At 42.9% G+C, this 26,843-nt stretch overlaps 1 protein-coding gene across 11 annotated transcripts in view; it reads right to left on the bottom strand.

Moving 5' to 3' along the window:
- Window positions 1-26,843, bottom strand: part of RBFOX1 (RNA binding fox-1 homolog 1) — a 1,300,148-nt gene that overhangs the window by 39,212 nt on the left and 1,234,093 nt on the right. For 7 of the 11 annotated variants that reach the window (XM_089540301.1, XM_089540299.1, XM_089540304.1 and 4 more), the window contains 3 exons: window positions 26,494-26,626; window positions 21,641-21,680; window positions 8,520-8,584 (listed from right to left, as the gene is read on the bottom strand). In XM_089540301.1, the coding sequence (XP_089396427.1) occupies window positions 8,520-8,584; window positions 21,641-21,680; window positions 26,494-26,626 (238 nt within the window). The remainder of the gene's footprint in view (window positions 1-8,519; window positions 8,585-21,640; window positions 21,681-26,493; window positions 26,627-26,843) is intronic. The other 4 variants (XR_016282484.1, XM_089540303.1, XM_089540306.1 and 1 more) reach the window with 1 other exon arrangement.

Here is a 26,843-nt window from a genome sequence, read left to right as displayed (position 1 = left end):
CTTTGAATCTAATGAAGTGCAAAAACCATTCATAACAGGGGAGTGGTGGACTAATTCTCAGAGCATCATCCTACCATAGTGGTGCTAAATTCATTTTTGGATGGTTTTTACATAGCAATTGCCTCTTCTTTCTTTAATGATGATCTAGGCTGAAGTTGACTTGATGGCACTTATTAACTAAAACAAACATCTATTTCAGGGTTTGTCACCTCTAAGTCCTGTCTTTATTTCCCGGCTATGACATCCTTGTATTCAACAATATTTCCAACCAGGACAAACCAGGATAACATTTGGATATATCTGCAACCAATGTGTTACAATAGCTATCATAATTCTGTGGTTTATTCACATTTGACAGTCTCGCCTTTAACCACCTATTTAAATATCCAACTACTATACATCCAGTCTGATTACTCTCTCCAAAGAAAACCTCTCTATGTTTGTGATTTATAACCCAGCAATAAACTATTGTGGTGGTTGTTTTAAAAGTCAATCGTATCTTAATCTCAAATAATTTCATTTGAAGAGGTTTTGCGTGTGTCCGTATAAACGTATGCACATAAGTCTCTCTATATTTCCCTGGTTGTTGTAAAACAATTATAAAATGATATTAATGTTGACTGGAGGAAAAAATAATTCATTCGTGCGACTGGATAAATAATACTCATTTATAGCAAAGGACTTTATAGCAAGGGAGGAGTGATTTGCAAAGGAAAGATACAAACTGTTTTAAACTGGTACTTCACTTAGATGCAGAGTTAGCAATTGACGCAAGTTTTGCCATCTTACAATTAATAAAGGACCCATATCTACAGGGAATGGAGAAACTAATTTATTCCGAGGCAAAATCTAAATGTTTCTTTTAGTAGGGGGGAAAGAAATCATTAAAAAGTTAATAAATCGAATCAACCAGTTTGCAACTAAAACATAATTTGAGGTATCTATGTTTGCATGAAGTTTCCATATCCACAAAGTCGTATTTGCATAGGGTTACTTATTAAAAGTAGTTTTATAATTTCCCCCAGAGAGAAAAGCAATTAAAATTTTATAGATTTCCAGCTAACCCTCGAAATCTTTATTCAGCTGGGGACAAACACGTTTCAAACTGCGGCACTAAATAATACTCAAACAAACCAAATCCACTTAAAATACCTACAATTATGCAACAACGCTGGCGTTATTGCAATTCTAATTATCCCTAAAGAGTGTATCTTCGAAATTTAGTATGCCGAACCTATTTTATCATAAAGAAAGGTGAGGGGAATGTAACGGTGGCATTGCTATAACCTGAACTGCTGGGTCAGGGAAAATCTCATTGTGTTGTTGGTTGAGCAGGACTGCTAGTTTGGTGAAAAGTACACACTCTCCAAGTTGTGCACCTTCTAAAAGTTATTCTAGTAACAGTATGACTTCTCTGAATTGGATGGCGGGGTTACTCTTGAAATGAATGGACCAATGTGAAAGATGGAAGAGGAGACGAACAAAGGATGCGACTTCAGATCAGCTGCATCTCACCTAAGGCCTAAGGAACAACTGAGGCTTGTCACTCCCATGCCAATGAGTTGGTGGATCTGCTCTGGGTTTCTCTCTGAATTTTAAAGGACCCAAACCTGTAGGGATCCAACACCATGGATATGCCTTGCACATGTGCATCCTAAAGCTGGAAGAAACATGTTGGAGATGGAGCAAGCTTGCTTCAAGCTGCGGCAGAGTTTAAGGCATGAACAGATGGACTCAAATTGCAAGAAAATAAATTGCAGCGACATGATAGAAAGAACTTCCCGGTGGTAAGACCTGTTTTGCAATGGAATAGACTTGTCTCAGAGGGTGGTGGACCTTCCTTTTTTGGTGATCTTTAAATAGAGGTTGGGTGGTCATCTTTTGTGGGCAGGTAGTTGGACCAGATGGGCCTTATAGTCCTTTCTAACGATTACAATTCTATGATCCTGTGACTGGATCGTTCTAGTATCTTTCTCCGTGTGTCTGTGTATGTCTGTGTTGTGTCTTCAAGTTCTTTCCAACCTATGGTGCCCCTAAGGTGAACCTATCATGGGGCTTTTTTGGCAAGATTTATTCAGAGGAGTTTTACCATTGCATGTCCCTAAGGCTCAGAGCATATGACTTACCCAAAGTCACCCAGTGGGTTAGGTGTCAATAATGCTCCAGTTCAGAGGAACAAGAAGAGTGGATTTACCACCATGCTGATACTGCAACTACCAACTATCAGTGAAGATGATGGCTTATCTATGTCAATAGGAAGCGGGAGGAAGCTCAATTGGTTCTAAGCTGTCCACCTCCACCAGACCAATGAAGCCGGTTGTACCTAGAATTATCATCAAAACATGAACCAAAATTTGGAGGTTCCTCCTTGGAGGAGGAAGGTCAGATTCCCCACTATATTTCCTCCAGAACATTTTTCAACCTTGTCTTGAAATGCACTGAAGCTCTTCAGTTGGTATGCTTCAAGGGCAGCTATTCTCACAGTAGATGGGGATTCACGCCACACGTTCCCTAGGCATGATATGAAGGCACTGGAGACATTAAGCTTGCTAGAGCTGAATGGATCTGGTAACCCCATGGAGGCCACTTTGAACAAAAAGCCTGACATCAGTTAAGAATGAAAGCTGAAAATAGACTCTAAGGCTGAGTGGTGGTGAACCTGAACACAAAGGGAACTTGAAATGGAAATTGCTGATGCAAGGACCATGGCAGAAGGATGGGAATGACAAAAAGCGCTTCTGAATTTGGAGTGGAAGGGATTTAACCTTGCTAAAGTGTGGTTGGGGAGAAGTAAAACACCTTTGTGAAGAGGTAAGTTATCTTGACATTCTACAGGAACAATGCATGAAGAGGGACAACAAAATATTTTTGCAAGGTAATAGTAACTGGAGAGAATTTTTGAAATGGAGCACAATGGGTGACTAGGCCTTCACAACTAAGCCATTGTGAACAGAATACATCTACCTTTGCACACTGAAATGTCATGAGGATCTAGCATGTTTGCTATCTAGTTAAAATAGCTGAGTGGGGCAGATTTGCAACTCAGCATTCCAAACTGTATTCGAAAATTGGCCAAACTGAAATGCCTTTCCTGAGAATAAGCCTACAATCCAGCACTCAGGCCTTCTATGCAATTTGGAATGGGGAAATACAGTATGTCCTTCCAGAGAAAATGGTGCAATTCTGCTGTAGCAAAATCAGAAGATTGGAAGTCACCAAACCTTGGGTCTGACTCAAAGTTGGCCTAGAAATGTCAACCTCCCAAGCTGCTCCAGATGCAAAAACGGAGTGTGGTGTTCCACAAAAGCAGAGGGTTGTGTGGTTTTCTGATGCAAATCAAAGAAGGCCCCTTTCATCAAATGATGATTTCGAATCCCCAGCACCAAAAAGCATGGCAGAAACACCTGCATGCCTGAAGCTCTATACATGAGCAGTGAAACCACAATTTAAATCCAGTCACTTGATACGTAGCCTGTATATGCACTGTACTGATTCTTACTGGAGGAAAACAATATGGAACATTGCCTTAGCTGTTATGGCTAATAAATTAGTTACACCTACCAAGCGTCCTGCATTACTTAAGTAAGCATTACATCTAATGCCATCCTACACCACACACTAGTGCAGTGGTTCTCAACCTTTCTAATGCCATGACTCTTTAATACAGTTCCTCATGTTGTGGTGACCCCCAACCATAAAATTGCAGCATCTTGGTTCCTAAGACCATCGAAATATGTGTTTTCTGATGGTCTTAGGCAACCCCTGTGAAAGGGTCATTCGACCCCCAAAGGGGTCATGACCCCCAGGTTGGGAACCGCTGCATTAGTGGAAAGCAGGATTCAGAAGGGATCCCACAAATCATTGTATTCTCCCGCTGTCGTGTGAAGCAGGTGCTGCAGCAACTTTGCTGGCTAAATTGCTTCTCTTGCAATCTTCTTCCAAGAAAGCCATCAAGTTCTAGTTCAGCAAGTCTTCCCTATGCCTCTCCTGCAATGGACACTTATGGATCCTGGGTTAGGTGGGAATCCACCTCACGTTTTGGGTCAACCTAGGTGCTAAGTCCTATCTGCAAAAATAGGTTCAGCACCTTGGATATACCTTTTATGGATGCCTCATCCTACTGACTTCAGAGCCACTAGCCACCACTGTCTCTCCATTGCACTGCTCATCTTATTCTATTGGGTTTCTGTCCTTGAATGTAAGTCTGTATGAAGACATCTCAATTCAAGCAAAATACCCAATATTACTGGAAGAAGCTCAGGTGGACTTGCATTACCTATATTGTTTATGGTACCAAAGTCACTGCAACTTCTACCAGGGGATAGAGGAGGGTTATAATGTGAATTTACAGGGGCCACATATGTGCAAGTAGTTCAGAACATTGAGCTCATGCAAACCTACACAGCTCTTCTTTGTAACAATACATGTCAACCCCTTGGAATGGATACCTAACAAGCCAAAGAATATATGCCAAGAACCAAGTACCAAATTCAAAGTTTACAGGGAACTTCCTTTCCTTCTCTGATGGACTGACTCTAAATGATTGTCCTTTGTGTTTCAGTTTAAAACCTGGTCGACTGTCGCCCTTTTTTATATATAGCACTGCAAATTCCTGGAGGAACATCTGTTTTAGCTGACACATGCCAATGACACACCTTTGTGGAAATGAAATGAGAACTACTGCATTGCTTTCTGTACAACCGGCCATCCTAAGTAGGAGAGGCATCAAAACAAAAACAGAACCAAGCTCCAGTTGTGTTATCAGGCACAAACAGCGAAGGACTGGAGTGACAGAACTAATCTAAACGTCAGAACAAAAAGAAAGTTGAACTTTCTTACCTGTCAGACACAGCATGCCTCAGCCAGCTCATGCAAATTGAATTTTTGGTCACCAAACATGTATTTGTTTCTTCATTGCCCAAATAATAAGCACATTGGGAAGGCAATTATGCATGCAGAGCAGTTCAACATTCATTCATTGTTCTATATACAGAGTAGGTCGCCTTAAGAACCAGATCCATGAAAAGCACTTTTTAAAATCTACCAAAACAAAACCCTCCTTCGTTGGCTCCATCTTGCCTAAATCATAGTCCTCTTACTTGAGGAACAGAAGCATACATTTCATATTTGTGCCCAACGTCATTGAGGCCTCTCTTTCTGCTGGCGATTCATTGAGACAGTTTGAAAAGCTCTAGGACTTTTCAATCTCCGCTTTTGGCACCTTCACTCCTATTGCCCTTTTCTAACTTTCAAATTCAAATTATCATTCTTTCCCAATTGATTTCCCTCACTTTCAGCTCAGCCAGGCATTTGGTAGGATCATCTTTGACTTGAGATGGATTGGTTTCAATGACATCAGATTGGCTCTAGCTACAAGTCATCACCAGTATGTCACGGTTGTAACAGGGGACTGTACTGGGAGAGGAGGAAGGACATGTTTAGGTCTCTTGTTGAAATCATTGTGACATGGAGTTCAGTCCCAAGCATGTTGGTTTAGAAGACCCACTGAGCTCAAGGGGAGCTTCATCTCCAGTAGCTCATGCGCAGTGAATGGGGAATAATGCCTGTTGAATGCACCGGAGTTCACATCTGAAGAAACGTAAGTAGCATTGGCTCTTTAGAATCCTATTATAAGCATGTTTTCACAGAAATATATCTAAGTTCAATGCATGGGTTTTTAAAAGTCCCCTCCTAAATTTCCATAATAGAATCTTCTTCCATCTTCTTGAACACTGTATGTTCCTTGAATTGATTTATTGGAAGATCGGAACCCACATATTACCAGGCTAATGCCCAATTTTCTGGTGGAGGCAACAAAATTATGGCTTAAATTTTATAATGATGGTCCTGAAGTTTTATTGTAAATTTCAATGTTGTTATATGCCTAATAAAGGTTGAATGAATGAATGAATGTCCCTTGAATTTTCAAACTCTATCTCAGGCTCTTGGTACCCAAATAAGTCTAAATTTCTGTTAAGAGGTTATCTATTTAAGAAACAAGTTTCTTACTTGATAGGTTAAGTGCCAATTCTTCTGCATTTTCTAGATCATCCTCAAGTATCAAGTTAGAAAATAGGTGGACAATTATTGGGCACTTATTTAGATTCACAGGGGAACATGTGTCTGTTTTCAAAACCGAATTGACACATAACATTATGTTCTCTGTTTTCGTGCCTATCTGTTACAAGAAATTACCTCCTGGAACAACATTGTTCTTTTTGTGAAACTGCGACTGGAGTTATTGCTCCCCATGAGTCCCAATGTTCTCTTTAGAATGATCCACATGTAAAAAAATATATGTGCATTTCACCTAGTAAATTTATGCTCTCTGCTGTTTGAGAACAACCAATATGTTACTATGGTTTTGTTCCCTGGCAGCCAGGAAAATGAATGCTAAATTTGCTGCCCAGTTCTGAAGTCTGAATTCTAACTTTGAGGGATGTGGCCCAGAAATAAAGGACTAAAATCCTCCGTATGAGCTTTTGCAATTCTTCTAAACCTTGGCATGTGTTCTTGATCTCATTTTATCCATTCAAGTGCTTAACATAAATCCTTGTGAGAAGGCAAACTCAGTGTAGCCATCATCACCTAAAGCAGTAGCTCTCAACTTTTGGGCCTCCAGATGTTTTGGACTTCATTTCCCAGAAGTCCCAGTCGGTATGCTTATTGTTCGGGAATTCTGGGAGTTGAAGTCTCAAAAATCTAGAGGACCAAAGGTTGAGAACCATTGACCTAAAGCAACATATAAAGTGCATCTGGGGGTTTCGATTTTGCACAAGCTATTGGATGAATTTCTGGGGAGACCCATTTCTTAAAAACAATACAAAATATGGAGTGTTCTCTCCGTGTCTCTCTTTCAGTGCTCTCACTTGTGTTCATTTCCCAGGGCTCTAAATTCAATTAATTTTATCCAAAGCAAAATTTGAAGCTGAATTTTGGAGCTTCCTCTTCAACCAAAGCATCTGTGGGTCAAATTAAGGTATATATTAGGGGTGGGTAGCCCTCCAAATGTGTTTTGGACAGCTCTCAACAGCTCTCAGCCTTCCTCGCTGTTGGCTGCTCAGTCTAGGAATGATGAGAGTCGCAACAGCTGGAGACAACATCTGGAGGGCTGCACTTTCCCTACGCCTGGAGTGTATATTTAGAAGAAGAAAGTGACAGGGCTGTTTTTCCTAGACTGTCCACTTGCAGCAGTCAGGGAGAAATAACATTTTTGATCGCCGTGCCCAGCAAACTCCCTACGTTTTGGGAGAAAGACGGCATACGAATGAAAATAAGTAAATAAATAAAGAAATATGTAGACAGTTTTGTCTGGGAGAAGGATCCAGCCTATATGTTTTTCAGGATCTTTGTCTCTATTCATGCATGCATGTGTTTTCTTGGGAAAGGTTCTTTGAACATGTAACCACAGACAGTCTTAAGTGGCACAATCTAGGAAGATGTGTTACAGTGCAACCCCTCTATCCATGGTATCCTTGCTTTCACTTTCCTGCGTCTGAAAAAATATGGTCTCTTTAGGCATCTGGAGGTCCTCCAGCACAACTACCATGGATGTTGACCATAGTGACACTGGAGATACTCTAGATATCTAGAGAGAACATCAACCTAAGCATCTGGAACTTTTACAGTGTCACTCTATGGCCAACTTTGACCAGAAAGACAAGGTTCACTATTAACTGTGATGTTCACTATTCTCATAACTCTGGGGCTATATTCCCCATAGATACAGGGCTTGTACTGTATTGTGGGTTCCTCTGAATGTATGAACCGGACATGTCTTCACGAACATCCAACAGAGTTTCAGTAAGGTCTATGAAATACCTTGGGGACAAGGAAATGGACTAAGAAAAGACCTCAAAGTCTCCTCTTGATGTCTTTATTCTTTCGCGCTGTTCTGTGAGTGTCCAATTTTATTTGAATCAGACTATCTTTTATTTCCATTGATTTCAGAATTAGATTCAACAGGCATTTGGATTGGATTATATGTTTTAATGTTGTAAGCCGTCCCGGTTGTGCTGCGCAGAGGAGCAGGGTAAAAATTATTATTATTATTATTATTATTATTATTATTTGCCACTAGCCAAGTAAATCAATGAAGTTAAATGAAAGCATTGTCAGAGAGAGCAGGCTCTGCCAGGCTGGTGGCCTCCAGATGTTTTAGACTGCGACTCATTCCCCAGAAAAGTTAATGCTGGAAATAATGGACATTGTAACCCAATGCATCTGGGATAACAGAAACCATACCTTAATGTCTTCTATTTTAGGAAAGACTCATTCAGGACCATGGTGACCCAGTTGCACTAGTCTCTTAGTTAATAATAAACATGGTTTGCCTGTTCTATGCATTGCGCTGTGTGCAGCTGACCAACTAGCCTGTGCAACAACAGCTCATCATGGATCATCACTATACAACCTTGCAGACTATAGCAAGAAAACAGCTTGGAGGCAATAACGAAAGCGGATTTTCAAGAGCTCTCTCTCCAAGTGAAGTATGTGCCCAGCAATAAATCGCATCTTACCTGTCACTGTAGGCAGCTGCGGTGGCTGTGGTAGGCTGGGCATATCGGTAGGCAGCATAACCACCCTGAAACACAAACATATTTGAATCAAACTACAGACAGCGTTAAAATAAAATAAAAAAACCACACACCCCACGCAATTAGCAACAATTAGTTGGTTTATGATTCCCACGTTCTGCTACAGAGACTCTCCAATGGTGTCATTGTTAACGACAGCATCTAAAAGAGGCTCATAGATTAGCCAAACGCACTGCGAAATAACTTCTCACACAATACTGGAGGTGGTGCTCATGGAAGATTAATTTCCAGAGCAAGCCGATGCGTGCTTCTTCAAAAGTAAAGCAGCATCAAATTTAACAAGGCAGGGGCTGCATAGGACTATGGCTCAAAACCCGTGTGGCATTCCTCTCCACAAAGTGAGTCACTTAGCTTAGACGCTTTGAAAATGGATTAAATACATCCATGGAGGAGAGGGGTGTTCTGCTAGAGCAGAACTTGAACTTTCACATCTGGTTGCAGGGTACCTTTGAGTTTCAGATGTTGTCAGGAGTTGCGTGCCATAAAATGTGGGGGGAATTGGCATTATACTGTAGAAAACCTATTGCAGAGAATTGGTTATACAGTCGAAAAAGCAAATGTGTAGAGTTGGTTAGCTCAGACCAAGAGACTTCAGTTGCCCTCTTGGAGACAGCACGGTGTAGTGGTTTGAGGATTCGATTACAACCCTGGACAAGATTCCCAACATGGCCATGGAAACCCTCTGGGTGACCTTGGGTAAGTCATACACTCTCAGCCCCAGAAAACCTCATGATAGGTTCACCTTGGGATCACCATATATTAGAAATGACTTGAAAGCACACAACAACAACAGTACCTCTTGAGCTTCCTTGGAACTCCCAAGTCCAAGCCAGGGGAGGGAAGCATCTCTGATAAGAGCAGGAACAACTCTTTTCCATAACAGAAAGTTCAGATGTTCATGTATTACTTTACTAAGCTGGAATATGAGCTGACAATGTTTCATTATCTGGGCAACACACCTAAGGGCTATTGTCTACACTACAGGTAAACAAATAGTTAATGACGGCTTGGTTTTGGTTGCATTTATTGGGAGTCAGCATCATGGAAGAGTAACCAAGATCATGAGATGCAATTGCCCACTGAGGATGACCAGTTGGGCATAAGTGCATAAGCTTCAAGATGCTTCCAAGTAAGATGTTATAAAACCTAGGGATGCCACAAGGCACAGAGAGACAAAGAAAAGGGAGAAAAGGGAGACAAAGAAATGGCAAGTTTGGGGTTGAGGCCACCTGCTTCACCTAAAAAAGTTTGGTTGTAGTTTGGATCAAGGGGGTCAGAGACTCCGTAAACACCCGCGATCCAGAACATCTGTTTTCATGAGTAGAATAGGAATGTTCAGCTAGTCGCATTAGGGCTTATCATTATTTTTAACCTTGGCTGAGTATAGAATTGTAGAATCACAGAGTTGGAAGAGACCCCAAAGGGTCTAACTCTTTGCCATGCAGGAAGACACAATCCAAGCACCCATGACATTTGCCCATCCAGCCCCTGTTTAGCAACCTCTAAAGGAGGAGACTCCATATGATCTAAGCTGTTTGTCACTTTGTAACTACCTCCTAAGTAATGCATGAAGGAAGGTGCTCCCTTGGTCCAAGCTACAACCAAACTTTCTTAGGTGAAGCAGATAGCCACAGCCCCCAAACTTGCAATCTCTTTGTCTCCCTTTTTTGTCTCTCTGTGCCTTCTGGCCTTTTGCTGATGTTGACTGCTTGCTTAGAATAAAAGCTTTCCTTTAAAGATCACCCCTTTCCCACACTCTTTTCACATTCCCCTGCTCAGTGTCTGAGTCCACATGTATGAATCTACAACTCTCATCTCCCAAAGGGCAGAGAGGGAAAGTTTCTGCAAAGTCAAAGGGCCTACCTTTCTATTCAGGAGCAGGAGCGGGGTAATTCCATGCCTGGCATTGAATTTTATATCTGTGAATGCTCCTCTCTTCTTGGTACGTTGCAATAAGCAATAAACTCCTCTGCTAACTACAGATTCCGGTTTTGTCAAACCTCTAGCCTACTGTATATACTTGACTATAAGTCGATCTCATGTATAAGTCGAGGTCAGGTTTGGGGGCTAAAATTATGGATTTTGATATGAAATAAATGGATAAAACAAATGGTGGAGGAGATCCTACAGTGAGGACACAGGAATCAAATGCTGCATCTCTACTGCAGAAATAATGCAGTTTGTCACTGCTCTAAGTGTTCTAGCTCATCCTATGGGATCCTGGGATGTGTAGCTTTACAAGGTCTTTAGCCTTCTTTGCCAATGAATGCTGCTATCTCACAAAACTACAAATCCCAGGAATCCGTAGGATGGAGCCATGGCAGTTAAAAGTGGTGTCCCCCCCCCCCCCCCGTTTTACCCTACAATAAAGGATCTTCAATAAAAAGAGCCAGTCTGGTGTATGGACTGAAACTCTGAAGATCAAGGTTTGATTCCCAGTTCAGCTATGGAAACCCACTGGGTGACCTTGGGAAAGTCACATCTTCTCAGCTTTGGGGGAAGGCAATGGAAAACCTCCTTTGAACAAATCTTGCCAAGAAAACCCCATGATAGGTATGCCTTAGGGTCGCCATAAATCATAAATGACTTGAAGGCGTACTACAACAACAACAGCAACAACGGCACTTATTGTATCTGGCTTGATCTCAAGTGAGTTGTGTTGCGCTATAGTGGTAGAAGAACTATGGTGGTTTATATTAATTTTGAGAGATTGTTCTGAGTTGCATCACTTCTGGATCTGTTCATTTGTGACATCATGTAAATTGTTTTGTAATAATTGATCCTAAATGGAAATTAAGGGGAAATGTAGTCTATAAAGAAACAGATTAGCAGCATATGTCTGAGTGCTTGCCTGCATTTCCATGTTCGCTGCGTGTGTGTGTGTGTGTGTGTGTGTGTGTGTGTGTGTATAAGACATGTCAAAGAAAGGGCTTAAATACATAGAAAATGACATTGTAATCAAGTGTCCCTAAACCTTCGCTTCTCATGTACTTTCTATCTCAAGATCTGCATGGGATCACGTTAGAAGCAAGCTGAAATGAAACAAACCCAGTGACTGATTTTACTGGGTTGTGAAAGCTTCTGTAACAAAGGATCCGCCCCACCCCTCTGAATTAATGTTTACTTGTATGTGACAAGGCAAGCTGTTCAATTAAAGAAGGAAAAGAACACATCCATAAACACACACACACACACACACACACACACACACACGTCTTGGAAAGGAACTGTGTTCACTGATGCATTGATGATGAAAACAGCCATCCTTCCTGTTCAACAGACCACGGCGTTATCTCAACCGTTTCCAAATGATCTCACCGCATGCTAATTAACAGAGAGAACCAGGTCTCCATAGATAAGGCAAACAACATTTACATCCCAATTAGAAAGTGCCCACCCTTCCCTCCGCTGGGATTTAAGGGTGCCCCCATAATCGAACGGGAATTGAATTGCAGAGGACTGGAGGGAAGACCAACCAGTTTTCTAAAACAAAAATTCCCTCCTCTTCTTCTGCCATTGATTGTCTCCATTGTTAAAAGGTGCCCAAACATTTGGGAAAGAGGAAAAACTTGTTCCTTCTAGACACTTCAACCTCATTCCCACTACTTTTTCAACTAGATCCCGATTCGGTTCGAACCTGTTCAAATGACCCTGGTTCCCACTTACTCCGAATTGGTGAAGCAATTCCAAGAAGAAGGGTCATACACTAGGCCCATTTAACCCACATCTTTTTGACACTGATTTTCTCCCCACTTCTTTTTCGATAAATCGATTCCGTGCAAGTGTGAACCACAAGCGGATCGGAATCGATGTAAATTTGTCCTTCATCCAGCTGGAGCGAGTCCATTTTGAACTGATTCATGCCTGAATGTGAACCACAAGTGGATTATTTTGGAGGGGAAAAAATGCGATTGGGGCAAATGTAGTGGGAACCATGATCTGCTGTCGAATCAGTCCATTGATTTGGATCGCACACCGATTTATCTGTAAATGGGAATGGGGCCTTCATTGTTTATGTTAGCATTTAGCATTTACATTTCTATACCGCTTCATAGTGAACTCAGCACTCTCTAGTAGGTTTACAACCTGTAAGCCAATTGCCCCCAACAAGCTGGGTACTCATTTTGCCAATCTACGAAAGGATGGAAGGCTGAGTCAACCTTAGAGCCCTCTGGGATCAAACTCACAACCTTGTGCTGCAGTGCTGACATTTAACCGCTGCAGGTATCATTCGGCCCTGTTTTCCACTGAGTTCCAGTTTAGTTAGGAAACTTTTGACACTTAATCCCAGAATCAGAGCATACCCTGTTGGCTTCAACCTTCTGTTCCTCCAGTTCCTTTGTAAACTGTGCCATTCCCAGCTTTTAAGGCACAACTATATATTGATAAAATACGGCTAAAAATAAAAACCCAACTCCCAGTCTTGATGTAGAGGAATGAAATTGAATGTGTTCCTTCACACTAGCAAAGCACCAGAGGAAAAGAACCTAGTCTCTGTCTACATGGGCCAAAGAAAATGGCCTCTCCTTCTTCCATCCTCTTGGTGGAGAATCCAGATGATGCAGAGTCCAATCCTGGAGTCTGGTGCAAACAGTCCAAATGATATCCAGACATTCGGCACCAAAACTAGAATATACCCTGGTTAAAATAGTCTTTAAAAAGTCACTAGTTGTTTTGGATTGACTGTTACCAATGTGTCCTACTGTGCCACTTGGCATTGCTGCCACTGCTGCACACAATTCATCTTGACCTCAGAGAAAGCTGTGTGGCAGTGGCATTAGTGCTGGGGGAAGGCACAACAGAGTGGGCATGCCAACAGGTGCCCAGTGTTGGAATGGAAGAACCCAGGAAATGGTGGAAATTAGGGTAGTGCCAGGGCCTGGATACTCCAGGATGCTTGTAAAGTAACCTGACCCATGCAGACATTACCTATGAATATGGGAAAGCTCAGAAACTATCCCTGTGTCCATAGAGATGGAAGTTTGGTTTGCATTCTGATGAGAAGCCACCTAATTTAGAATCGTAGAGTTGGAAGAGACCCCAAGGGCCATCCAGTCCAACCCCCTGCCATGCTGGAACTCTCAATCAAAGCATCCCAACAAATGGTTTCCTGCTGTTTTAATCAATATGTGAACCATGAGATAGTTAAATATCCAGATTTGACTTTTCGAAATTTGCAATACCATTCTCCAGTGTGTGCATGTATGTGTTTTAATGTATAGAAATTCTGAATCCATTACCGGTGTAGAAACTATTGATGCTTCAAGTTAGATAAGTATGTGGAGAGATCTTGTAGCATCTTTGAGACTAACTGAAAGAAAGAAGTTGGCAGCATGAGCTTTCGTAGACTTCTGTCTGCTTCCTCAGATGCTCTACTGGCAGCTAAAAAGGCCAATGCAATTTTAGGCTGCATCAATAGAAGTATAGTGTCGCGATCAAGGGAAGTAATAGTGCCACTGTATTCTGCTTTGGTCAGGCCCCACCTGGAATATTGTGTCCAGTTCTGGGCAAAACAATTCAAAAAGGACACTGAGAAACTGTGTCCAAACTGTGTCCAAAGGAGGGCAACTAAAATGGTGAAGGGTCTGGAAACCATGAAGCCCTATGAGGAATGACTTCGGGAGCTGGGGATGTTTAGCCTGGAGAAGAGAAAGTTAAGAGGTGATATGATAGCCCTGTTTAAATACTTGAAGGGTTGTCATACTGAGGAGGGAGCAAGCTTGTGTTCTGCTGCTCCAGAGACTAGGACCCGGAGCAATGGATGCAAGCTCCAGGAAAAGAGATTCCACCTGAACATTAGGAGGAACTTCCTGACAGTAAAGGCTGTTCGACAGTGGAACACGCTCCTTCTTCGGAGATTATAGTGGAGTCTCCTTCCTTGGAAGTATTGAAGCAGAGGCTGGATGGCCTTCTGTTAATGGGGATGCTTTGACTGAGAGTTCCTGCATGACAGGGGGTTGAACTGGATGGTCCTTGTGGTCTCTTCCAACTCTACAATTCTATGATTCTATATGCAGACGATAATGTTCAGTATGCATAGTTCTGTGCCACTCATCTCCTGCAAGGCAGCTATTAAGCCTTGGGGACTCTGCTGGAGCAGTTTACTAAGAGGAGAGGAAAATGGAAGTGACCAGTCAGTGCCTCCAGTCACCAGAGGAAGAGAAATGAGGCTTCTCTTCCAGAAATTCAGGAGGGCAACCTCATTTTTCTTCCTGGACGGCAGCTGGGCCCAGCTAGTAAAGCCACAGCAGCATAGAATCATAGAATCATAGAATCATAGAATCATAGAGTTGGAAGAGACCACTAGGGCCATCCAGTCCAACCCCCTGCCATGCAGGAAATCCAATTCAAAGCATCCCTGACAGATGGCCATCCAGCCTCTGTTTAAAGACCTCCAAGGAAGGAGACTCTATCACCCTCCGAGGGAGTGCATTCCACTGTCGAACAGCCCTTACTGTCAGGAAGTTCCTCCTAATGTTCAAGTGGAATCTCTTTTCCTGCAGCTTGCATCCATTGTTCCGGGTCCTGTTCTCTGAAGCAGCAGAAAACAAGCTTGCTCCCTCCTCAGTATGACATCCTTTCAAATATTTAAACAGGGCTATCATATCACCTCTTAACCTTCTTTTCTCCAGGCTAAACATCCCCAGCTCCCTAAGTCGTTCCTCATAGGGCATGGTTTCCAGACTCTTCACCATTTTTGTTGCCCTCCTTTGGACACGCTCCAGTTTCTCAATGTCCTTTCTGAATTGTGGCGCCCAGAACTGGACACAATATTCTAGACCCTTGCAGGTTTGGGATCTTGGGCCAAGAACTAGTGAATAGTTCCTTGCACAAGATCTGAAACAAAACATATACGTGCATGAATCACTCTGAGTTATGTCACCAACAGGATTCTAGCCCCAGTGGGCTTGTATTTCACAACACAACAGCAGCTCTGCTCTGGGAAGGCAGATTTTATCATCCTTTTTAAGGAGTTTATCACTTGAAGGAGATTGGGAGTTTATCCCGTGAATATCCCGGAAAAATTACAAAATTACACAGAAACGATTTCACACGATGTCACACAAAGCCCACCATTAAAGCGGTCACAAAGAAGCATAAATGCACATCTTTTTACTTTGGGGATTTTGCACAATTGTGTGTGATCATCATTTGTGCAATTACTCGTCATTTTCGCTTTATTGGTGAAATCTCTCTTTAATCACTCTTTAGTGCCGAAATTAGAACCAGTGTGATAAACTCCTAAGAGTGTTTACTGTTGCTGTTAGAAACCTTTGCTCATTTTGGAGTTATTTTTTAACACTTCTGCATATATTTCTTTACAGAATCTGCTATTTTATCCCTCTCATTCATTGCCCAGTATGTTATAGGGAAATCCAAACATACCCATACACCCTTTTCTTTCCTTTTTTCCTAAGCTGCACCTGTCTTGGTTTCCTGCTGCTCTTGTCTGAGGCATGTTTTCTGCCGTCAGCATCTTCCGCACTCCCCCTTTCTTCTACAGAGCTTCAGTTCTCTCTATTTAAAATGGCTAACTGAGCCAAAGGTGGGTGGTAATCGATCTTGGAGCCAGTCAATACCTCAGGACTCTGTAGGCAACTAATAAATTCTGAATCACATAGTTTCTCTCCTCCGCACATCTAGATTTGATTCTCCTTGGCAAACAATGGAGAGGGGAAGAGAGCGGAAACAACGTTGGAGAGGAAATTGAGCTGTGTGGTACAGTGGTCCAGGCGAGTTCGGTGATGAAATATGAAAATGCTCAATGGAGCTTACCCGAGATGAATCATTGCTTTAGACTTTTGCTCAGATCTTCACGGGGAACGGGGCAAGGAAAAGGAAACTCTGGCCTTGAGGCGGAAATCTTTTCCACAGTTCCAACCCGGATTTGAATGATGTTGAGTCACTGCCACACTTGGCAAGGGACAGTATTCGCTTAGGGGCATATGCACAGATATAAGCCATGAAAGGCGTTGTTGTTGTTGTCGTCGTGAGCCTACAAGTCATTCCCAACTTATGGCAACCTTAAGGTGACCCTATCACAGGGTTTTCTTGGCAAGATTTGTTTGGAAGGGGTTTACTTTTGCCTCCCTCTGAGGCCAAGAGTGTGCGACTTTTGTGAAGTCGAAGGCTTTCATGGCCGGCATCCATAGTTTTGGGTGGGTTTTTCAGGCTATGTGACCATGTTCTAGAAGAGTTTATTCCTCATGTTTTATCAGCATCTGTGGCTGGCATCTTCACCTTGTTGCAAATCATCTGTCTCTGAAGATGCCAGCCACAGATGCTGGTGAAACATGAGGAATAAATTCTTCTAGAACATGGCCACAGAGCCCGAAAAACCCACAAAAATCTATAGTGTGTGACTTGCCTGAAGTCACCCAGTATGTTTCCATGACTGAGTGGGGTTTTGAACCCTGGTCTCCAGAGTCGTAGTCCAACACACAAACCACTACACCCCACTTATGTCTCTCTTTCTATGTATACACACAGAGCCAAAAAGTCACAACTGCACAATGGATGTTTTCTGCTGATATAGAGGAGGAAGGGATGCATACAGCATGCTCATCTGTGCCTCATCTTTGCAAATTGTGCATAGTGCTTGTGCATCCTGTAGTTTGCATTGTTCATTATGCATTGCAATTGTACATCCTATGATGATAAAGATATGTAAGGAAGTTTATACAGATAGAAATATAATTTAAAGCAATAAAGTAAGATGTTAGGTAAGACTGATTCAGATAGAGAATAAATAATAGAGGGGTCTTTGAGATGTTATTGTAATTGTAATGTCATGTCATGTCCATGTTATGTCTATTGTATGTTTCTTGATTTGTCTATATTTGTACTATTGTAATTTTTATTATAATAATAAAATTGTAATTTAAAAAAATTGTGCATCCTATGTTTTCCATTGTGGTGGCTAATTTTGTACTTTGTGCTACCACAATGGTGGTTGTGTGTCCTATAGTTTGCATTGTTGATTACACAGTGCAACTGTGCATCCTATGCTTTCCATTTTGGTTGTGCATCTTATACTTCGCACTGTAGCTGTGCTCTGTGCATTGCACACTGGAGCCCAGTCACTGACATGTGTTGCACAATGGGGATTGCATAGTGCTGCTGTAGCATATGCCCAAATGTGGGCATTTATGCCACACTAAGAAGGTGTTGGATTGAGGACAGTATCTGTTTTCTTGTTAAGTGCCTTGATGTCAGCTCTAACCTATGATGGCCCTATTATAGGATTTTCTTGGCAAGATTTGCCACTGGTTTTCTGCAAGGGCTGAGATAGTGTGACCTGTCCTAGTAGGTTTCCATGGTTAAGTGGGGAACTCTGGTCTCCAGGAGTCCTAATCTAACACTCAAACTCCTATATAATGCTGGCTCTCCAGTGTTTAAGATACTTCAAATGGCTAAATCAACCACAAGTGCTAAAAATTGGCAAGTACATGTCAAGTCTCCCTCATTCAAAATGTCTGATAACAGAAGTATTTGAGATTTTTTTAAAATGGACTTTGGAATATTTGCATATCTAGAATGAGATATCCTGGAAATGGATCCCAAACCTAAACATGAAATCCATGTATGTTTGGTATACACCTTGTACACGTAGCCTGAAATCAATTTTATACACAATATTTTAAAATAATTTGGGGCATGAAACAAAGTTTGTGCACTTTGAGCCACCAGAAAGCAAAGGTGTCACTGTCTCAGCCACCTGTGAGGATGATTTCGGATTTTGGAGTATTTCAGGTTATGGGATTCCAGATATAGGAGACTCAATTTGTTGAGGCTTTGGGGGCTCAGAAATCCCACAGACTGCCATTCCCTGGCCCTCTATAGAGTCAAACCACTTAAGCAAGGGACCTTTCCAAAAGGGGTTCGACATCTCTGCCCCTTTGGCAGAAAAGTGGCCAAGTGGCAATGGAAGAGATTTCCCAGGCCGTCCTTTCCATGGTGGCTTGACTCTCTCAATGCAGCCAGGTTAAGATGGGGCAAGTGCCCTATGTTTTGGGGTAATAATGCCGGCCAAGGATTAACCTCCATGAAAACTGAATACAGTGGGCCCTTGGTATCTGCAGGAGTTTGGTTCCAGGCCCCTCCATGGATTCCTAAATCGGTGGATGCTCATGTCTCCTTATATACAGTGTCATAGAAAAATGGTCTCTTGTTTAAAATAGCCAAAAATTATTTTTTGGAGTGAAGGGATACTTTCAAGCCATGGATGCAGAACTGCAGACTCTTGGCCCAAGTAACCATCAAAGATGTGGAGGAAGTCAAGATGTTCTAAAGTGAATGGGATTCAAATACTAGGAGAAATTCCCCAGCTCAGTTTGAGTGTCACTTTTCGTACAATCTCAGTAGCGCTGCTTTACTATAAAAGCTATTGAAAGTGTCAGCTTTGAGCCCCATTCATTTCTGTAGTTCTGTGGCGCCAATAACTTTCCAAACTGCATTTAATTCTTTAAAAAGAGAGCGGGAGAGAATAAAAAAACCCAGCTCCAAATTGCACAAACCCCATTCTCCCTAGAAGCTCAGATTCTTCCTTCTTCTGTCAACAAAATGTAAATGATTTCATCTTGCATGTCTCAAAAGTGTCATTGGTAATAAATAAAAATTATGGGTTTTTTCTTCCAAGTACCACTTAATGAATTTTTAATGTTCATTCCAATTTAATGTAATCAATCTCTTGATATCTCAACACTGATGATGCAACAGCAACACAATTAGGTTACAGAAAGCTGTGTGTAGTAATAAAAAAGAGGTTTAATTACCTCTATTTTTAGGATCAGACTTTTTTATCCAAGCTCAAATGGAAGACTACAAAAGAGATTTGCCAGTAAAGACAGTCTTATATTACAAAGATCTGTGCCCTGGAGTGATGGCTTAATTCTTTGAGGAATTCTCAAGGTACAAAATGATTCGGGAGGGGAGACCTAGAAGGTGACATATTGTTGTTCTCAAACTTTTCAAGTTCACAGAACTTTTCAGTTCAAATTTACTTTGAAGCCTATTTATGCGCTGAATATGATTGCAACGGTATTGATTCTAGAGAGCACAAACCAAGCCTACTAGAACTGTTGTTTCCAAAGGTTGGTCCTCTTAGGGAGCTGGGGATGTTTAGCCTGGAAAAGAGAAGGGTAAGGGGTCATATGATAGCCCTGTTTAAATGCTTGAAGGGATGTCATATTGAGGAGGGAGCAAGCTTGTTTTCTGCTGCTCCAGGGAATAGGAACCAGAGCAATGTATGCAAGCTGCAGGAAAAGAGATTCCACCTCAACATTAGGAGGAACCTCCTGAGAATAAGGGCTGTTCGACAGTGGAACACACTCCTTCCTTGGAGATTATAGTGGAGTCTCCCTCCTTGGAGGTCTTTAAACAGAGACTGGATAGCCATCTGTCGGGGATGCTTTGATTTGGATTTCCTGCATGGCAGGGGGTTGGACTGGATGGCCCTTGCGGTCTCTTCCAACTCTGTGATTCTATGATTCTATGATCCCCTACATGTTTGTGACTTCGTCTCAGAGTTGACTATTGGCCATGTTGGCTGGGACCTCTGGAAGTTGGGAGTCCAACACAACCAGAGAACTCAATAAAATGAGAAGCACAGCAGTAGATCTCTTCATTGTTCTACTTATGATATGGGGAGCTCTATCAGAACTACAGCTACAACTCCCAGCAGCCCTGTGGATCATGGCAGTGATGAGGATTTATGGTAGTAGTAGACCATCCTCTTCCACAAGGCCATTATTTCCAACTCCTGCCTCTCATGAACTTGACTTAGAACATACTCCATGTTTCCTGGTCACTAGGCATTGCAAGAAGGCTGCATTTTGCAAGAAGGCTGCCCATCAAGTTGATTTTTCCATAAGGAAGTCTTCATAAGTTCTGAAGGAAGCCCAAGATGACTTGGGACAGAGCATGAAAGACCACCAATGGAAAGCAATCTTCCTACACCCACATTTTCTGGATGTGAAATGGTCATTCCAACCTACGACTGATGAGGAAATCGAATTACCTGCGAGTGACAACAACACAGAGACCATTTGAGAAATTCAGTGGTCCCTGTCAAAGAAGGAAATGGGTAAACTTGGACAGGAGAGAGGCAGCCTGGATCTATTATTTGTGTGCTGCTATTGGATTTTATGGCTCTTTGTCTTCCAGAGCCCCCATGGTCAAAAAGGAGGAATGGCTTCTGTCTACATGTATATCCCTCCGTCCCATCTTAATTCTTAACAGCTATAACAAGCTATATCTTGACAAAATGGAGGCCTGTGACTCCAACATCATTATATTTAATCTTACTCCTGTTTGATAACCCTTTGGTTGATGAAGAAGCTGGTGGAGCTTCAAAAGCTTGCATGATGCATTTTCTGCATTTGGGTTGGCCTGAGAAATGTATTGTGCATTTTGGATGTTATTGTACTTTGTCAGCAAGCGAGTGTCAACCTGTCTGGGGCAGACGATGACATTATGGGGTTGCTACCACCCAACTGTAGCTACACACAGGTTTGTGGAAAGTGTAACACCAGACCTGGGGAGATCAACAGATGACAAGGACAATCCTCCTGCATGAGATTTGTAGATGAAAAAAAAATAGCTAGGAAGATGGCATCTTGAGGCACTTGTTTCTCACAACTTTAGCAGCATCCTGAGATGAAGAAATTTAGCAGGAGAAATGTATTTTCCTGGAGGGGAGCTTCACCTGCTTAATTTTCATGCGGCTGATTCCTCGCGGCTTAGGAACGGTGGTCATTCCAGATGCATGTTCACCCTCTGAGCCTCCTTAAAGGCCACCTATGAATGAACCCAGCCAAAATGATGGTAGATGTAATGAACACAGAGAGACTTCAAAGACAAGCTTTCTTTTGGATTGTTCTGGGTTTTTTGTTTTTTTTTTTTGTTTTCCTGTTCCAGCGATGGCAAAAATGGACGAAACAGAGGCAAAGCTTATGCAGCAAACTCACAGAAGACTTAAGCCAAAAAAAGAAATGACTCTAGCAATGTACCCATGGACAGCATGCACATCAATGAATACTTACATAAATGTCTGCACCATAAAATCCATCCTGGTAAACAACACTGCAGGGATGCACACACAAAGAGAAACATTCATATTAGTGCATTTCCACATGCAAACGCCACCAACCCCTGAACTCTTGAGGTTAGTCTCATCACAAGAACAGAACCAAACAAGAGGAAACAAACCAAACGGAACCAAGCCAAAAAAATAAAACCGAGAAACCACGGATATAAATATAAATATAGAGATATAGATAGAAAGAGTACATACAGATTTGCATTGGGTGGGACTTAAGAATGTTGGAAGGGCATGCACTTTCTTCTCTTTGATAAGGAAAGCTGTGCGGAGAAACATTGACCCATATCTTCGTCACATGAGCTGTGTAATATAGTTGACTTGCCACAGTGGCTACCTAACATCTAAGTGCCGCTTTGGTTATGAGATATCAGATCTGTTGATCATTAATAAATAGATTAATAAATAAATAGGAAATTGTATTCGACAACATATAGGCATAGGCACGATAGTACGGATGACAACTAAGCCCCATAGGTCTGGCTAGGGACTACTGCAATAAGGAATGTATCCAAGAATATGTGTCACCACATTTATTTGCAATATGTGGATATGCTTAGTTGTCAAGCCCTTGGGGAAAGGAAGGATATCCCTGGGGCTTAAGGAAGGATCTTTGAAAACTACAGACAGAAGCAATATGAGGTCCATCACTTGGTGAGAAAAGAGTGTTGGATGACCATGGGCAAGCTCTACTATCTCAGCCTCAGAGGAAGGTAATAGGAAACTAGCTGTGAACAAATTCTGGCAAGAAAACTCTGCGATAGGCTTATTTTAGGGTCACCATAAGTCAGAAATGACTTGAAGGCTTCAACTAGTAGACTTAGCATAGTGGCCATAATCATTACCTCTAAGGATCGTAGATCCTCTCCTCCACAAAAATATGAGACATTATTCAGAATCAGAATTCTTGATCCTTGTGCAATTGATGCCCCCGGTGCTATAAATCTAAACGTTGGCATTGGCCTGAAAGCCTGGCACGGCATCTAGTCACACGAAGCTGCCCTTTCTATGCCTCAACCCTTGTACTAATTTGTTAGCACAGCTATTCTCAGTGCCAGGCTATACTAGAAGCTGTTCCAAGCCAAGGCTATAAGCATCTTGCGATTCCAATTTTATCTTTGTAAAATACACAAAAAAGGGGGGGGGGGGAATGCAATGGCAGCAAAACAGAGGGGAAAAAATCATGATGGAGTGCGATCGTTCTGAAAACAACATATTGTATATTATGTAATTATATTTTGCAACTGTTTCCAACATTCTATCAAATATTGCTTTCTCTATATAGCAATTGTGCATCTGTTCTCCATTTGTTAAAATGGTTTCCCCATTTCTCAAGATGACTATTATGACTTTGGAAAAAATAAATAGAAGTTTTAAGAACTGGTAGTCAGGAAGGTTTAATTCCTCAAACCAATATAACTCCATATTACTAGTCCTTATGAAGAGAAGCAAATATGAAGAGATAAGGTCTTGCAAACTATTCAGGAATGGGGTAGGGGAGAGATTCAGAGCAAACCTTTTCAGTGATCACAAAGATATTCATTTCTTGCTATTGTTCTTTATTTCCTCCTATGACTAAAGTTCTTTCAATGGGGGAGTGCTGACTTTTTATCTAGCCAACAGAAATGTGGCCTTCTATTTTTCCTGCTTCCTTCTACTTTGCTAAGCATTATTGTTTTTTTTCTAACGAATTCTAGTGTCTTCTCATGACATGGTTTCTGCATGCCTTGAATATGCTTCAAATACATCCACATCATCTTTATTTGCTAACATGTGGGAGCAACAAAACTCACAGAGGTGCATGTACTGTATATACTCATGTACAGGGCGGGGTACAGACTGCCCAAACAGGGCCTGGCTTTCCTATGCCTGGTTTTCCACCAGAGGGAAGCCTCAGCCACCAAATGTCGAGGCTTCCTGCCAGCGGAAAAAGAACCCGCAAAAAGCACGTTCTTTCTACGCCGTGGTGGTGGCATAATGAGTGCGCCACAGTGTGCCACTGGTGGACTTGTTACGCAAGTGCCATGTGGTGCTGTGTGGATGCCGTGCGGTGCTTGTGTAACAATGGCAACGCCCGTGTGTGTACAGGGCGCCATCATTTTGATGCCCTCATCATGTGCAAGGGTCACGGGGCATTTGGAAGTGCCCCTCTGAGGCACCCCGAGGCACCCCTCTCACATGACGAGGGCGTATTTCTGGCCCATCTGGACCGCGCCCCTGTCTAGAAATTTAGGTTAAAAATTGACCCCAAAAACCTGGGTTGATTTATCCATGGGTCAATGTAAGTACTGTATTTTAACTCATATATATATATATATATATATATATATATATATAGTGAAAGGCAAGAGTTTAACTGCCTTGGAAGCACTGACCCCCTTCTAGTCCAGGGGTCGGCAACCTACAGCCCGTGGGCCGCATGCAGCCACCGAGGGCTAGGGACCGGCCCCAGCCCAGTCCTGCCGCCGATTGCCGCCGGTGAAAGGCGGCCTCCCCCCTCCTTCCCGGCCTCTGTGAAGGCCCAAGCCTCCACAGAGGCCGGGAAAGGGCACGGGGGCCGCCCGCGATCGCGGCGATCATGGGCGCTCTCCTCCCTCCTTCCCGACCTCTGTGAAGGCCAAAACCTCCACAGAGGCTGGGAAAGGGTGTGGGGGCCGCCCGCGATTGTGGCGATCTCAGCGATCACAGGCGCTCTCCTCCCTCCTTCCCGGCCTCTGTCAAGGCCCAAGCCTCCACAGAGGCCGGGAAAGGGCGCAGAAGCCGCCCGTGATCATGGCGATCGCCGCAATCGTGGGCGCTCTGCTGCCTCCTTCCCAGCCTCTGTGAAGGCCCAAGCCTCCACAGAGGCTGGGAAAGGGCGCGGGGGCCACCCGCGATTGAGGCGATCGCTGCGATCACGGGTGCTCTGCTCCCTTCTTCCCAGCCTCTGTGAAGGCCCAAGCCTCCACAGAGGCCGGGAAAGGGCGCGGGGCCACCCACGATTGCGGCAATCGCCGCGATCACAGGCGCTCTGCTCCCTCCTTCCCGGCCTCTGTGAAGGCCCAAGCCGTGGGCAGGGAAGGCAGGGAGGGCGGGGGGTCATCCTCCTCCTTCCCATCCTTCCCTACCTGTGGCTGTCAGACAGCCACGAGGAGGGAAGGACGGGGTCGGGAGAAGAGGAGGAGGAAGAGGAGGGAGGGAGGAAGGAAGGAAGGAAGGAAGGAGGAGGAGGAGGGAGGGAGGAAGGAGCAGGAGGAGGAGGGAGAAAGGAAGGAGGAGGAAGGAGGAAGGAGGAGGAGGACGAAAGAGGAGGAGGAGGGAGGAAGGAAGGAGCAGGAGGAGGAGGAGGATTTCTATTCCATTTGTACAGGTTTGCTCTGTTTTAACAATGATAATGGTGATGATGATGATGATGATGATGATGATGATGATGATGATGATGATATCAGTCAGTTTCTGAGACATGCAGTCACTCTTTCTGAAGGTGAGACAGTGTGACTTTCCAAAGTGCATTTCTGTGTATTTTCGGTGCTTTTAATGCTAAAATGATGATGATGATGATGATGATGATGATGATGATGATGATGATGATGATGATGATGATGATGATGATGATGATGATATCAGCCAGCTTCTGAGGCCCAAATGTCCTCCATTTTGATCATGGCTAAGAAACATGCATTTATATTAACATTTTTAAAAAATCATCAAATTTTTTCGCATGTCCTCCATTTTTAAAACATGTGTCCTACATTTGAAAATGTTGTCCTATATTATTTATTTATTTATTTATTTATTTATTTATTTATTTATTTATTGGCTTCGGCCCCCCAGTTGTCTGAGGGACAGCAACCCAGCCCCCGGCTCAAAAAGGTTGCCTACCCCTGTTCTAGTTTCTCATCCACGCAGCCTTTAGGATGAGCACAATTAGTTATGTCTGCTGGAATTTTGTATGTTCTTCAGCAATGTTTTCCTTTGCTTCATCCACTTTAGATCCTTTGTTACATGCCTCTAGGTTTTACCATCGGCTTATCCATAATTTTGACCCCAAAACCTGCCCTCGACTTATATATGAGGTCGACTTATAGTCGAATATATACGGTAGATAAAAATGGTTCTGATAAAAAAGAAATATAGTGTGAACAACAAAACTGAAATGCGTTTCTCAGACTATTTGGATAGTCGTGCTTAAAAAACCCAATGTTTGCATAGGGCCTGAGAGGGACTCCCTTTTGTGTCTACCTGCAGAACTTTGCTGTGCCCCTGTTTAGTCCTTGCATTTTAAAAAAACCCACCATCCTCCCATTCTTCAGTCATCAATTTGCTGGCAATATTATTCAGTCACAATACGCTAAATCCAGTTACAAGTCGTACTTTCGGCTGGCAGGTTTCTTTTGATTTTCAACGGTATCAAATGTTATCCAACTTCCGCAACAAAACAGATGTTCGCAATCGTCCAAAAAGATATCTCTGCTGCTGCAAGGTTTCTCCTTTGCTCTGCCCCCCTCCCCATCACCGACCGATTCTCTCCAGCGTTCCTTCTCAAGGGGAATTTACATAACAACATGGGACACACAAAATGCTTCAAAGCCACCAACCATGACAGTGCAAATTACTATCATTTGTCAACCCCTGTATGCAAGGTGCTCTACTTCAGGCAAGGGAGATTGGTTGCATGCTGTGTGGGGTTTGTGTGGCGAGACAAGAGCCTCATGCATGGCACTCACAAATGCTCAGTTTCTCAAGGGGGAGGGTGGAGCGGAAGAGAAGATGGGACCACGTAGGGAAAGGAGGCCCAAGGCACCTGCAGCTACTCACCCGCCGTAAGCCGGGATTGGAGGTGGTGGGGCCGCCGCACGGAACGTGTTGTAGACGGTACGGCCTCTGCCTCGGAGGTGAGCCCCTCTGTACGCAGCAGCTGCGGTCGCGGCAGGATAGGGGAAACCCGGCACTGAAATTGTAAAACAGAAGACCAATTAGCAAAAAAACCCACATCCTGAATTGGATGCCGTCGCTCCTATTTCATAAAAAGAAATATTGCTTCTTCATTCAGCCCTAGGAGAAAGAAATACATCCAAGATTCTCAACAATAACTACCCCAAGTATTCTTCCTCAGATGCATTTGAGGAAGGAGACTTAAGTCTTGGAAAACTCATGCTACCGGCATC

Source organism: Sceloporus occidentalis, unplaced genomic scaffold (genome assembly GCF_023333645.1).
Source record: "Sceloporus occidentalis isolate IW3139 unplaced genomic scaffold, rSceOcc1.0.p SCAF_10, whole genome shotgun sequence".
In the NCBI taxonomy this organism is placed as follows: Eukaryota; Metazoa; Chordata; class Lepidosauria; order Squamata; family Phrynosomatidae; genus Sceloporus; species Sceloporus occidentalis.
This window is presented reverse-complemented; position numbering and strand designations above follow the sequence as displayed.